Here is a 14357-nt window from a genome sequence, read left to right on the forward strand (position 1 = left end):
TTAAAAGTCTTCTGCTATCATGTCTTTTTTAACCAATTAAAAAAGCATACCTACCACCCTGCAGGCAAGCTACACCTTAAACAAAAATATATGTAAGAAGGGTTCATAATGTTCATAATCAAAAGCAGCCTAGGAAACTGCAATTTTGAGTGGAAATTGGAGGTGCATTGTCTTTTCCTCACTGGCTGTCATTCCTCAGAACCCTCACAAGGTATTTTCCCCAATACTGTAGTGATTTTCAGATTCCAGTTTCTCTAGGCCCAGGTCTGGTGGTGCAGGGCGCCAGGCCACCAGGGGCGCCACTGCGCCCGCTACGCCAGCTGAGAGGCGCGGCGGAGGCTGCCCCAGGTGCTCCTCTCAGCTGTTCAGCGGCTTCAGGCCGCTCTCTGGAGGTGCGCGGGCCTGGGGCCGCCTCCGCTGCGCGCAGGGGCAGCAGGACCGGCCCTACGGCCAGGCTGGGTTGCGCAGGGCTCCGGCCCTCCGGGTGGCAGCCGCGCTGCGCCCGCCCGCCGGAGGGATCCGTCGCACCAGGGCGCCAGGTATGCTTAAGACGGCCCTGTTAAGTAGCAACCTCCCCGGGCTGTCCTTCAGATTTATTTTTTTATTAGAATATAATTTTCCCCTGATTCGCCAAACGTTTGCAGTAAGGGAAGCCCAGTTGAAGTGCCTTTTGCTTACAGACTACAAGAAAACTTCAAAATACTTTGTATTGTACTTCAAAGAAGGAAATGCATTTGCTTAAATTGCAAGCTTTGCTACTTGGCAGAAAAAGCAGTATCTGAGCAATTGGAAATACAGACTGTTCTTTTTATTGAGATTTCCAATCTCAATTTGTGCAGCATGTGGAAGGTCCCAGGTTCAATCTCCAGCATTTCTAGATAGAGCTGGACGAAAGCCCTGTCTAAAATCCTGGAGAGCTGCTTGCAGACAGTGTAGATAATACTGAACTAAATGCACCAGTTGGTCTGACATCTTCCTATGACATAGCAGGTTTGCTTTTTATCTAGCAGGACGCTTTGTGATTCTTATGCATAGGAAAAGGAAAGAAATAAACTCTTGATTTGTGACTACCATTCTTACATGAAAAATCTGAGAAATTGAAGCTAGAAATTGAAGCATTTGGTTTTGCTTTATATTTTCATTGGATTGCACAGATATTCCAGCCATGGTACTTAATTTGGAGAGTTACGGTAGTTCAGAATGTCTGAGCTTGAATGAGACTCTGGCCTGTTTGCCTTGAACAGTAGAGTTCCCACATCAAGCTGCTTTTTAACTTCTCTCTTTCAAAAAAGGCTTGCTATGTACCATGGGGACACTACAGTTCAAGAAACACCCATCAGAGCTTCTGTATTCAGAACTAGTTGTGCACATGCCTTGTTATACAAGTGCTTTGGTGGGGAAGATCACTTGGCATCTGTTTGGGGAGGCAAATTTCAGTAGCTGTAGTTCACAATCTGTGGAAAACATGTGCCAGGATGGCCATTTTCTGTCTCTAAAAAATAGTGTTGCAAATGCATTATGACATATTTTTAATCTTAAAAAACAGGATTAGGCAGAATTTGAGAGAAAAGCATGCCCGGCATATTGCTGATCTACGAGCTTATTATGATTCAGAAATTCAAAGCCTAAAACAGCAGCTGGAGGCAAGCCATAAACCTCATGCAGAAGACTTCAAGAAGATCAATCAAAATCTTACTGACAGGTAATAGAGCTGCTTGGGACAATGTGCATATTTCCCAGCCCCCCTGTGTGTGTGTGTGTGTGTGTGTGTCTCCTTTCAAAATTGTTGTTTTTTTGGAGCAACTCTTTCTGATAGATAAATCTTTATTACGGTCACCGACCAGCACAGTAATTTACATTACATCATTATAGTAATGTTTAAAATATTTAAAAAACTTTTAAAAATGAACTAAAATAACTTATCTAAAAGGGATCAATCAACCTTTGATCCTTATTTTTATATTGATTATTTACTTTGCGCTGTAAATTAAGATGGAATCTGTCTGGCTCTATTCAGGAGTTAATTTAAGTACTTCCTGTGTAGGCACACCGAATTTTGATAGCGTTTGCACAGAATCTTGCCACCGTAGTGGTGACCTTTGGGTTAGAGTCTGAAAGGAGCCATTTAATTTGCAATTCTTCAGATCGTCCAGGTAACTTGTCAAATATCTTTAGGGTAGATTTGTTTCGGAGGTCTCTGTAAAAGGAGCAACAAAAAAATACATGGGGGGTGGTCTCTCCAGAACTGCACGGGCAGAGTCTGACTTCTTGGGGAACTTGTCTAAACTTCCCATATAGAACCGCTGACGGCAGTATATGAAACCTGGCCAGAGTAAACGCCCTTCTGTGTGATGGTATCTCTAAATGGGTTAGATAATCAGCTGGAAGCAACAGATATCTTCGGTCTTCCGATATTGGGAAAGATGGAACTTTATTTAAATCATTCTGCTTCTCAATGTCAATTATTCTCTGTTTGACCATATTTTTGGCTTTATTGTAATTACAGGAGGTGAGTTTGTTGAAGGCCTATAATTTGTAACTTATTTTCAATGGCTCTAATCCATGGCGAACGATAGTTTTCTTTCAGTATCAACGGGACCAGGCCCTGAGGATTGTGATGTAATTTCAGCCATAGATTGCACACTTGTATCCAAATTTTTACCTCCACCCGTATCATTCCTGTTTCTAACCATAAGGTGGCATTTGACACACAGGGAGGTGTTTGGAGAGCCGCTCTAATAAACTTTGACTGGACTGTTTCTAATTGGATTAAACTTGGGATAGGGGCATATAGTTGAGCCCCATAGAGTCAACTCTTTCTATATATTGCTTCCTTCACTTTTAAGATCTAGGGCACAGATATTGATGGCTACATGAAAATATATATTGTGGAATCTTTGAGATGCCCGTTTGAGATGCCAGTCTTAGCAATGGCGTTATAACATCACAACTAGGAGAGCTTTTACAGCCCTCTACCTAATCTTTTTCAAATAGCTATGATATTCATTATTTGAACTGTCTCATAGGATTTACTAACCTTTGGTTTACACAAAACTAGAGTCTTATTTTGGGGAATTTTACCCCAGACTGTGGTGTAGCTTTCAGTTCTTTTCAGAGTCTACAGTCCCTGTCTAGTTTTTGATAAGAAAACCTCAGCCCCTAAATATTTTCCTTCTGAGGAAACAGATAGAGATTTTCCAGTGAAACGAGTCACTCAGCCGGCACCTCGTCAAGGTTTACTTTATTTAGAGGTTTCTTTGAGAAATTTATGTTTTTTCTATATCAAGGTTTCTTTTGGGAGATTTAAGCTAATTTTGTTTTTGTTTTTTGGAACAATTATTAGTTTAGTTTTATTATTATTCACTTTATCAATATCTCATTTCAGGGATTTATCACAGTATAGTTTTGTTTTTGCGCTAGTTAGGCAACTCAGCTAAAAATACTGAAAAATCTTTTTTTCATTTCTATCATTTTCTTTTTTCTTTTCTTTTTTTGTTCTGGAATTTTTTTTAAAAAAATGTATTTATTAAAGATTTTTTCAAACAACAAAAACATACAAAAATACAAAACACAAAAAGAAAATACAAAACACAAATTCATTTCTATCATTTTCATTTTTAGATGTGACCACTTACAGGCAGCATTGGATAAAGCTAATAATCGCATGAGAGCGCTTGAAGATAAAAATAGCACTCTGGAAGCAGAAGTGGTAAGTGTATGTCATGTGTCGAATTGAGCTCAATTACAGCATATAGAAAGATTACCAAGTGAGACGCTACAAGTCTGATCTGTCAGCCCTTTGAGCTACTGTATATGTTTTTCTGCTGGACCTTGGGAATCCTTATCTGGCACAAGGCAGCATTTCTTGTAGAGATGCCTTATTTCCCTGAGGTCTTGATTCCCTACTAGGATCCTAGTTATTAGGTTTGGCTATAAATAAATAAATAATCAGTCAATCTTGCCTTTCACCAGAAAGCTGCTTATTTGCAATATAAGCAGTAAAATGTAATTGATAATAAACCTTAATTACGACTTAAAGTGCAGATAATTTTAATTTTTAATTTTAATTTCTAAAGCACTTGTTTTTCTGGGTGCTGTATAAAGACTAAAGATGGCCCTGGCCCAGCCTTCAGACTTTCATTTTCAAAGGTTTGATAAAAAAGGAAAGCAATATGGGGAGGGAAGAGAAGAAACAAGTAGAATTAAAATGCAACTGTTTCTTAATGCCTATGTGGAATAGCAACTCAGGAGATTTTCCTGGGAGAGGAACACAGTGGTTGTTGGTCCCAGCTGACCCACCATGGCACATAGAGGGAGGACTGCAATGTCCCCTTGTGGTGCCTGTGAGCTTACGTGTGGGAGAAACTAGGGAAACAGCTCTATTGGGCCCTGTGTGAGCTCTCTGCAGACGATGTATCCGCCCTCTACTGGATCAGGTCTTCCAGTAGCACCTTAGAGACCAACCAAGTTTGTCATGTATCTGTCAGGTATCTGAAGAAGTGTGCATGCACACGAAAGCTCATACCAATGACAAACTTAGTTGGTCTCTAAGGTGCTACTGGAAGAATTTTTTTTATTTTGTTTCGACTACGCCAGACCAACACAGCTACCTACCTACCTGTAACTGGATCAGGTCTGTTAGTATGTTGTGTTTATATCCACTGCATGTTATTGGTACCTCTCCTAAAGCTTGCAAGCAATAATAAAAATGAGAACATGTTGTGTCTGAATCCTATATCTTGTGTCTCAAAACATTATATTCCTTACAATCTTAGCTTTGGTTCTGCTTCTGTTTTCAAAGTAGGCTTCTGTTTATGTGTGTACCTGTCTGATACTTGGCCTTCTTTTATTTCAGACAGACTGGAAAGAGCGCTTCTGTACTGTCAGCAATACCACCAAGGCCTTGCAGGAACGTATTGAAGAAATGCGCACCAGTGGTAAAGAGAAAGATAACACCATCAGCCGCTTGAAGAGGAGGCTTAAAGATCTAGAAGAAGCATTTGAAAAAGCCTACAAGCTCTCAGATAATAAAGATGCCAAGTTAAAGGAAGAAAATAAAATGTTCCAAAATGTAGGTTGGAAAAAACAGGGTAACTTGGATGTTTGAGTAAATTCAGCTGAACAATCCATTTGTGAGGCCGAATGAGAGCCCCATTATAATCAAGCAGCTGCTTGAATGAACCTCTAATTGAGATAATAGTCCTGGAACTTTGTAATAGGAACCTCTTTTTGGACACTGCAGATTCGGCTAGCCATTAATGGAAATGTCTCTACACTTTTATTACAATTGTCTCTACTAAAACAATAATACCTTTGTGGTATGCTGCTCTTAACAAAGAAATTGTGACTTCTAAAGGCAATGGGGGAGCATTTTTCTGTTCTGTTTAATTCCAGATGGCTAAGTGTTGATTTTCAGCAGCTGGGGAGGCAGATCTTTGGTCTCTCTGCCTACTCAGGTTCTTTTCTGTCTCTAGCAGCTGTCTTAGTTCACACTCTGTATTTCTGGTATTTCTAAACTAATTCTAGGTTCCTCAGGGTATTTTTTTTTATAGAACAACCAGGGGTAGACTGAAATTCATCAAAAAGTTGAGGAAATTTGTTTCATTTCTGTTTTGTTGGGCATGCCTGATAACGGTACTGAGTAAAGCTTAGTAGGTTACAGTATCTGTATAGCACTGCAGTTGTTAAAATCTGTAGTCTTGAGGAATTTTCTCTAATGTTAGAGGGGAGCGGATCATTGGTATTCATATTCACCACAAAGGTAACATTCTTGCCTATTTGAACATTTGCTGTTATTTTTAGGAGGGCAGGGTTCTTGCCCAAGCATCTTGATCCTATCCACCCAAAACATTTTCTTTCTATGTGGCTGTTTCAAAGTATAATCACTAACTGAGGGAGGAAAATGTAATTACTTTTATTTCTTCGTAGCTTTTAGGAGAATATGAATCCCTTGGGAAGGAGCATGAAAGAGTAAAGGTGAGAAGCAAATTCACTTCGTACCAAAATTTTATTCTATGGAATTTTATGTGTACTGTATTTAAATAGAGAGGACCAAAAGCTGGAGGGGTTTTGGAGGGCTGAAGCCTTGCAGGGAACTCTTATGCAGAGAAGTCTGTTTGGAAGAAAGCCTTACTAAGTTCAGTGGAATGTACACTCTCTAGATTATTGCCTTAAATTCATAATGGACATCCTCCAGATGTGCATTGTACTGTCCAGAGAAACTGATACACTAAGGAGGGGGGGGGGGTAAATTATTATTTTTACTCCTCAGAATTCAGCCTTTGTCTGCAAGACATTTTAACTATCAGAAATGATAACTACCTAATGGTCACTAATCCAGCCATAAACAGAATTTGTTTTGCACCAAGCCTCTTATTCATTTATCCATATTGTGCAGATTATAGTGTCTCTCAGCTGAGAGAGCAGCAGGGGGCTAGATAGGCCTGCTTGAATGTGCTTAGCACCAGAGAATTGAAGGTGCTTAGCACCAGAGAATCAGTTAGAAAGACAGATTGCTTCAGCAAGTGAACGTGGCTGCATGTAGGAAGCCTAAAAGAAAGAAAGAAAGAAAGAAAGAAAGAAAGAAAGAGAAAGAAAAGCCCAAGATGATCTGTTGGTCTGCAGCAATCCTGACAGAGTACAAGTATGAAGATAAATTATTGGTCAGTGACAATGAAGCAAAACGTGCACTGAACTTACTCAAGCCAAATTGGATTGATGCCCCTATAAATAGTAGTTACATGTTCTAATCTTTCAAGATTAGTAGAGACCAATTCTGTATTTGTTTTACACTTTATGCAAGCTTAGCATGTGACCTTTTCTGCCTCCTTACAGGATACCTTAAACATCACTGAGAACAAATTGTTGGATGCACAAACTCAGATTTCTGATTTGAAAAGGTAAATATGCCATTTAATCCTGTGTGAGGGGAAATGTTACCGCTTCAAATAATGTTGTAAAACTTTCAAAATCACTAACAGATTGGAGAACTGGGCCCAAGCTAACAATGAATTTTAATAGGGACAAATGTAAGGTTCTGCACTTAGGCAGGAAGAAACAGATGCACAAATATAAGATGGCGAACACTTGGCTTGCCTGTAATACACGTGAAAAGCATCTAGGGGTTTTGGTGGACCACACGCTTAACATGAGTCAAGAGTGCGATGCAGGAGCAAAAAGAGCTACAGTAATGCTGTTCTAGGCTGTATCAACAGAAGTCTAGGGATCAAGGGAAGTAATAGTACCACTCTATTCTGCCTTAGTCAGACCACACCTGGATAACACTGCATTTCTGGGTGCCACAATTTAAGAAGGCTATTGAAAAGCTGGAACATTTACAGAGGAGGGCGACCAAGATTACCAGGGGTCTGGAAACCAAACCTTATGTGGGATGGTTGAGGGAGTTGGGTATGTTGAGCCTGGAAAACAGGAAACACTGAGGAGATATGATAGCCATCTTCAAATATCTGGAGAGATGGCAGATGGATCAAGCTTGTTTTCTCATTCTCTGGAGGGTAGGACTTGAACCAATGGCTTCAAGTTACAGTGGTGGCTCGCTAGACGAATGCCCTGTTCGACGGATTTTTCGCTAGACGAATAGGTTTTGCGATCGGAGGTTGCCTCGCAAGACGACGAGGTTTTCTATGGCCGCTGCTTCGTCTTCGTTTTCTAAAAACCTCTGATCACAAAACCCTACAGGGCATTCCTCTAGCGAAAGGGGAACAAGCTGTAGTGTGGGAAGAAGGCAAAGGAAGATGAGCTGTCAGCACCTGTCAGCTGATCTTCCTTTGCCTTCTTCCCACGCTGCAGCTGGTTCCCCTTTGTGTTTTGCCGGTTGCCGCGATCCCGGCTGTGTGTCGGGCGGGGTGGGGGAAAGGCAGAGGAACGATCCGTTCCTCCACCTTTTCCCCACCCCACCCGTCACACAGCCGGGGGACAGAGCCGAAGATCGGCGGGCGCTGCTTGCCGGGGCTTGTCATACAAGTCCCCGCAAGCAGCACCAGCTGATCTTCAACTCTGTCCCCCGGAGCCGAAGAGCGGCAGGTGCTGCTTGCCGGGGCTTCAAGCAGTGCCCGCCGCGCTTCGGCTCCGTCCCCCGGTGCTGAAGCGTGGCGGGTGCTGCTTAACAAGCCCCGGCAAGCAGCGCCCACCGGCTCTGTCGGGCGGGGGGGAAGCGGAGGAACGATCCGTTCCTCCGCTTCTCTCCCCCCCCCCCCACCTGGCACACAGCTCTCTTGGCTGGGGAAGGCAGGCAGGCAACAGAGCAAGCGCCTGCCTGGCTTCCCTGCCACCAGTCCCCCAGAGCCCATAGGAACGCATTGATTAAGTTTCAATGCATTCCTATGGGAAACCGCGACTCGCTAGACAAATTTTTCGTAGGACGAATTTAGTCCTGGAACGAATTACAGTGGTGCCTCGCTAGACGAATTTAATTCGTTCCACGGGTCTTTTCTTATAACGAAAAATTCATCTAGCGAATCCCATAGGAATGCATTGAAATTTTTTTGAATTTTTTTTTGTCCATAGGAACACATTAATTGAATTTCAATGCATTCCTATGGGAAACCGCAATTCGCTAGACGAATTTTTCATAAAACGAATTCGTCTAGCGAGGCAACCTCCGCTCGAAAAATCCTTTCGTTAAGCGGAAATTTCGTTAAGCAGGGCATTCGTTAAGCGAGGCACCACTGTAAATTCGTCTAGCGAGGCACCACTGTACTAGAAAGGAGATTCTGACTAAACATCAGGCAGAACTTTCTGGTGGTAAGAGCTGTTTGACAGTGGAGCCAACTGCCTCAGAAGGTGGTGGACTCTCCTTCCTTTGCGGTTTTTAAGCAGAGGTTGGAAGGCCATCTGTCATGGATGCTTTAGTTGAGATTTTTTTTTGCATTGCAGGGGGTTGGACTAAATAACCCTTAGGGTCCCTTACTATTCTATGATTTATTTAGTCATTTGCAGCATTCATACCATGCAACATATTTAAACTACTATGTAGCTCTTCTCAGAAGTGAACCCCAAAGAGTTTTGTGGTACTTGCACCTAGAATTGCAGCTCAAACTGTGTACAACACTGTTCTTTTTTGACTGTTTAAAAACGTGTATGGAAGTCCAATGACACTTTGGTGGTGATTTCAAAGCTTCAAGTTTCCTGGTCCAGGCACAACTAACAAATTCTTTTGTGTGAGAACATCAGCAGCTGCCTTGCACTGAGTCAGACCAGCTTATAAAATACAGTATCTGCATTGACAGTGATTGGCAGAGTTGTTGGATCAAACATTTTATGCCATTGTTTCTGATTATATTTTTGCTTCCACTATAGAACTGTCTCAAAACTTGAAGCTCAGATCAATCAGCTAGAACATGAAAACTTGCTCAAATTTCGTCATTTTGCAGACAGTCACTTCAGAACATCCTATGCCAAGTAAGCAAATGATAAATATTACCTTGTGAGAAAGTAAAGTATACGTTTCTCACAAAACTCTGATTTTTAAGAAGGATAAACGTAGCTATTCAGTTTTCCTTGATAGAGAATAATCACAACAGAACAGATGCATAATAAAGCATTAATAAGAGGCTTTCTGGATATAGCAAGATCCCCACTGACTTACTGCAATTGTCAATTTTCAATAATGTAGCAATGATACTTTCTCATGGTACTATGTGTTCTTGCTGTATATACAGTGGTCTGATTGTCTATTCTATGAACCATGCAAGATCATCTTGAGCAGGCATTGTTTCGGACTCTTCGGACAGGGTTAAGTGATATTTTTCAGCCCAATGGACACATTTAGTATTAGTATTAGTATTAGTAGTATTACCGTATTATTTATTGAATTTATATACCGCCCTATACCCGGGGGTCTCAGGGCAGTTCATAGAATAAAATCAAGATATAAATCCACAAAATACATAATAAAAATAAAAACATCAACCCAATAGCCCCCCCCCCAAGAAACCCACATTATTATTGTTTATTCCACTCCTGGAGAAACCACCAGGTTGGGGGGGGGGAGACCAAAGGCAAAAGCAGGTGGATCAATGAATGTTGCTCCTGCGTTTTGGAATAGTGGCCTACATTCTAGCCATGTAAATGCCAGAGGCTTAAGCATACACCCACCCCATCTCTCTGTCCAGGCCAGCAAGAGGCAGGAAGAGGTGCCCTTAATGAGGTGCCCTTAGCAGATACTGCTGATAGCTTCACAAGGGGCAGGAGCTCCAAGAGGGCATAGAGTACAGCCAGTGAGGAGTGTGGCCTGGAGAAGGCTGGAGCCTGGGAAGCTGATTTGATCCCTGGGCTTGAAGTTTCCACCCCACCACAGCTCTAGGGGTAACAAGTAGTTCTCTAAAAATGTTCCCTCTCCTACCCCACAGATCTCTGCCCCCAAACAGTAATTTTAATGAATTACAGCAAATCAGTTCTCAAACCATCTCTGAAAGTTCTTTACTTCAATTATTGGATGTTGAATATTCTTCAAATAGTCTCAGACTTGGTTGCTATGCTTGACACACAGCAATATTTCATTTCAGTCTTAATACACTGCCTATGAAACCTCTAGTGTATAAATTATTATGTGCAGTACCAATAAAACACTTGCTCCCTACATCAACTCTTTAGTCCCCCAAATGAATTATTCTAGCATTCTGGCTTAAGTTTAATAATACTTTGCTAAAATGATAGTGCATTTATTAAAATTGATGCCTTCAGAATGTCTCTTGGTAAATAAATTCTGCATTTCCCTATAAAGAAATTCTGCTGATTTTTGTATTTTAAGACTTGTTTATATGGACCTTTCACATTGTGCTTAACAGTGAGTGCCATGAATGGGGTATATAGATGGCTAGTTTAAAAAAGAAAATGAGATTGTCCCAAACCGCTAGGAAAGCGAAAGGACTGAGATATTATAAAATAGACCCCTTTCGTGCAGCAGACAATTTAGAGGAAAGCAAAAGAGATAAGGACTAACATTTATTGGACACCTGTCTCAATGAGGTACCCTTAGCAGGTACTGCTGATAGCTTCACATTGTTACAGAACTATACTGTATTTTTGTAAAATTTGTTGAGAACTGAAAAATTATTGGCCTCTTAAAGTCAAGCAAACATTACACCAAAAGTAGAGAAAAGACAAATGAATGTTCATTGGTGGAGCGTGTCTCCATGCCACCCGGGAAGTGTGCATGCGCACCCACTCCAGGAGCAGGGCAAAGGGCAGAGGACAAATGGAGCCCACTGCACCTGCCACCGCTGGAGCAACACCAGCCCCAAGCAACATGGGTGTTGTGTCGTCCTCACACCATCCTCCCTGGATCTGTGCCTTGCAAGGCTGCTCAGGGAGGGCAGTGTGAGAACATGACAGCCATGCATACCTCGACCCCAGGCTTGTGTGAGGGATCGAAGGGTGCACGGCTTCCGCGTGCCCATGCCACTGCCTCCGGCAGCCTTGCAAGGCTGGGATCAAGAGAGGGTGGCACAAGAAGGACACAATAGCCTTGTGCCCCTGATCCCAACCTCACTTTTGCTGGGGAGGCTGGGATCGAAGGGCACATGGCCACCACATCCCTCTCACGCAGCCCTCCCCAAGAGGTCTCACAAAGTGGTGCAGGAATGGCTCAGAGAGGGCAGCAGGAGCAGTGTGCGCCCTCAGAAAAATGCGCCCAGGGCAGTTTCCCCAGCAGGCCCCCACCATGCTCCAACCCTTTGACTGTTTTACCTTCCTATAGATTTCTCCCACTTGAACTTAGTTATTGTGTACTTTCCAAAGTGGCTTCCTAAAGCTGTTTTCCTCAGCTAGCTCTGTGAGGGTGTGGGAATGATTGTTCCTATTAATTTTGGCTAGTTAAATGCTGTACTGCACGAGAAATGAAATGTGAGCTTTCCATTAATTCTCAAGTTTTCTGCCTAGAAGCAAGCTAGCAAGCTCTGATGTGAGCAGAAGGAAATGGTTGATACCAGGATCAGAGTATTCAATCTTCACAGGCCAGCCATTAGAAGCCCAAGAAAGCTCCAAAGATAATCGTTTGGAAGAAACATACACTTCTTGCAGGTAGGGTGACTTTGCATGCTAAACTGGCAAATAATCTCTCCCCCAAGGAGAGGACTCTGTTAGCATAAGGAGCGCTCTTCCACTGGTGGCTCATCCTCACCCACCACTCATGGGCTTTGTATCAGGGAAGAGATATAAAATGAGCCTGCTGTGACTTCTTTGCAGTTAGGTGGGAATTCAGAAAACATTTTCTGTGGCGTTTTGTCCCTTTGTCTCCTTTGTATGTGGTGGGTTGGATTTATTTTATTCATTTAAAATATTTATAATCCACCCTTTACATGCCTGTCCCACAGTGGAAATACATTTACAACAGCAGTGACAGAAATTCAGATAATCCAGTACATCTCCCTTCCCTCCAAAATCCTAAGTAGATAAAATTGAATTAGCTGAAAGTTCAGTGCCTCTAATTTCAATGGGACGTAGCAGAAAAACCATAACCATGTTGATCTCAATAGGTCTTGCTGCTAGGTAAATTGGACTAGAATTGCAGCCTTAGTGTGGCTCGACCCCCAAGTATTTAAATTGGTTAAGTATTTAAATTGGTACAACACAGCCCACACTGAACCGTGTGTCATCCCATTGCACGTTTCTAGATACCATACACCTCCAGAAAAGGATGCATCCCCAGATCCGTCGCTGACAAGTGAAATTTCAAAAAAAGAAATCCAAGTCCCAGAAACGCCCATCATAAAAGCCTTTAAAGAACTTGAAGGAAGGAAGACATTGAAAAACTGGGCCACTCAGACAGAGAAAGAGGAAGCAGCTGCTCCTACAAGTAAGTCACCTTGAATTCTCCTTGGTTTCCTCAGTCCCAGGGTTTTGCTGCTATTTCTTTCTTCCCAGGGATTAGAATAATCCTGGCTTGGTCTTTAAAGGACAGAGAGCCTCTATGTAATATGCAAGAACAGTAATCTCTCTGTATGCAGAAGGGCCCAGGCTCAGTCCTCTGCCTCTCCAGATAGGGCTGGGAATGTCTGTCTGAAACTATGGAGAGCCACTGCCAGTTGGTGTAGACAATACTAAGCTAGATGGATGCAGTCATTCAACTGTATTAAGGCAGCTAGCCTTATAAAATTAGCTCGTCTTGTTAATATGAGGGGAAGGCAGTAGAGTGGTCAAAAAGTGAGTTGTATGAGATTGTTAGCCAAGCCAGCTTTAGCCAGCTTTTTAACTCATAAATGAAATGAAAGCTTTTGTGTGCCTAAAACATAGGAAGTGTAGTGGTGGGTGTTCAGTTTTCCTGAGTCTTCTCCCCCTAGCAAGACTCCTCAGACCTTTTCTAAGAAACCCCTGGTGCCATTCCTTCAGCTTATTCTGGATTACTCATTCTTTGGCACATTCTCCAGACATAGGGAGGTCTTGAGAACCCATATCACAGGACTTGTACATGTTTTTTCGGTGAGCTTTTGATCTTTTTCTTGCTTTCAATAATGTGTTATGATTCCCCTCCAATTTGAAAGTATCTTTAAGTTTGTTTAATTTTTGAGATTGGTCTGATTATCTTTGTTTTGTTAGTTTTAATTTTCTTAAGCTGATTTTTTTCTAGGGGGAAAGCAGGATGGGAAATCCTAAGAAAAATAAAGCCTAAGAAAAATAAGGCCTTTGAATCCTAAGAAAAAGAAAGCCACTTTCTTGCATTGCTTGTATATTTCAGAAGCAACCACTCGACGTCCCACTGTTGGATTTGATGAAACAGCTCTCAGTGCCAGCCGGTCCCCAGAGAAAGGCAAAGACCAACTCAGACACAAAAGATACAGCTCACCTAATGGTCAGAGGTCCTCATCTCTTCCACCTTCAAACAGGAAGTCAAACACTCCAAGTAGGAATTGCAGCTGCAGGCTGCCCAGCTTATAATTAGGGTGTACAGAGCCATCTTACTTACTGTGATGTTAAGAGCGTTTCATAGCTCCATGGCTTCTTATTCTGCTGCTCTTTTAAAATTTGAACTTTCAAGGAATGGCAAAGGTTTTGTTTTTAAATCCTGTAAATAAACAGAGCAGGAAGGTGCTATGATGACTGCTCCCAGACAACCTTGATCAATCCAACTAACCTTAAGATGAACTACACTGAGGGGTGGGGGAAGCAGGAAGGTTGCCCCACAGTAGGTTACCAGGAAGTCCATTTCCACAGCAACCCCTTCCTCCATATGCCTTTTTTTGCAGCTGGAGGGGGCTGCTAATACACCTCTTGGGAGATGGATTTGGACCATAGGCTTCCAGCTCCCTACCATAGCATACCATTTAAGCAGAAGGTATTGTGGGAAAATGCTTGAATAACACTTTTTTGGCAAAGGCTACAGGAGCATAATATTACAA

General features: G+C 42.2%; 1 protein-coding gene across 7 annotated transcripts in view; it reads left to right on the forward strand.

Annotated features, from left to right (window-relative positions):
* The window catches only part of MPHOSPH9 (M-phase phosphoprotein 9), a 42735-nt gene that overhangs the window by 21365 nt on the left and 7013 nt on the right, over positions 1-14357 (forward strand). For 5 of the 7 annotated variants that reach the window (XM_035098309.3, XM_060269943.2, XM_088659985.1 and 2 more), the window contains 9 exons: positions 1547-1702; positions 3622-3709; positions 4856-5071; positions 5929-5976; positions 6835-6899; positions 9319-9420; positions 11902-12042; positions 12636-12817; positions 13697-13861. In XM_035098309.3, the coding sequence (XP_034954200.1) occupies positions 1547-1702; positions 3622-3709; positions 4856-5071; positions 5929-5976; positions 6835-6899; positions 9319-9420; positions 11902-12042; positions 12636-12817; positions 13697-13861 (1163 nt within the window). The remainder of the gene's footprint in view (positions 1-1546; positions 1703-3621; positions 3710-4855; positions 5072-5928; positions 5977-6834; positions 6900-9318; positions 9421-11901; positions 12043-12635; positions 12818-13696; positions 13862-14357) is intronic. The other 2 variants (XM_035098310.3, XM_088659986.1) reach the window with 1 other exon arrangement.

The sequence above is a fragment of the Zootoca vivipara genome, chromosome 16, assembly GCF_965207765.1.
Source record: "Zootoca vivipara chromosome 16, rZooViv2.hap1.1, whole genome shotgun sequence".
Lineage (NCBI taxonomy): Eukaryota > Metazoa > Chordata > Lepidosauria > Squamata > Lacertidae > Zootoca > Zootoca vivipara.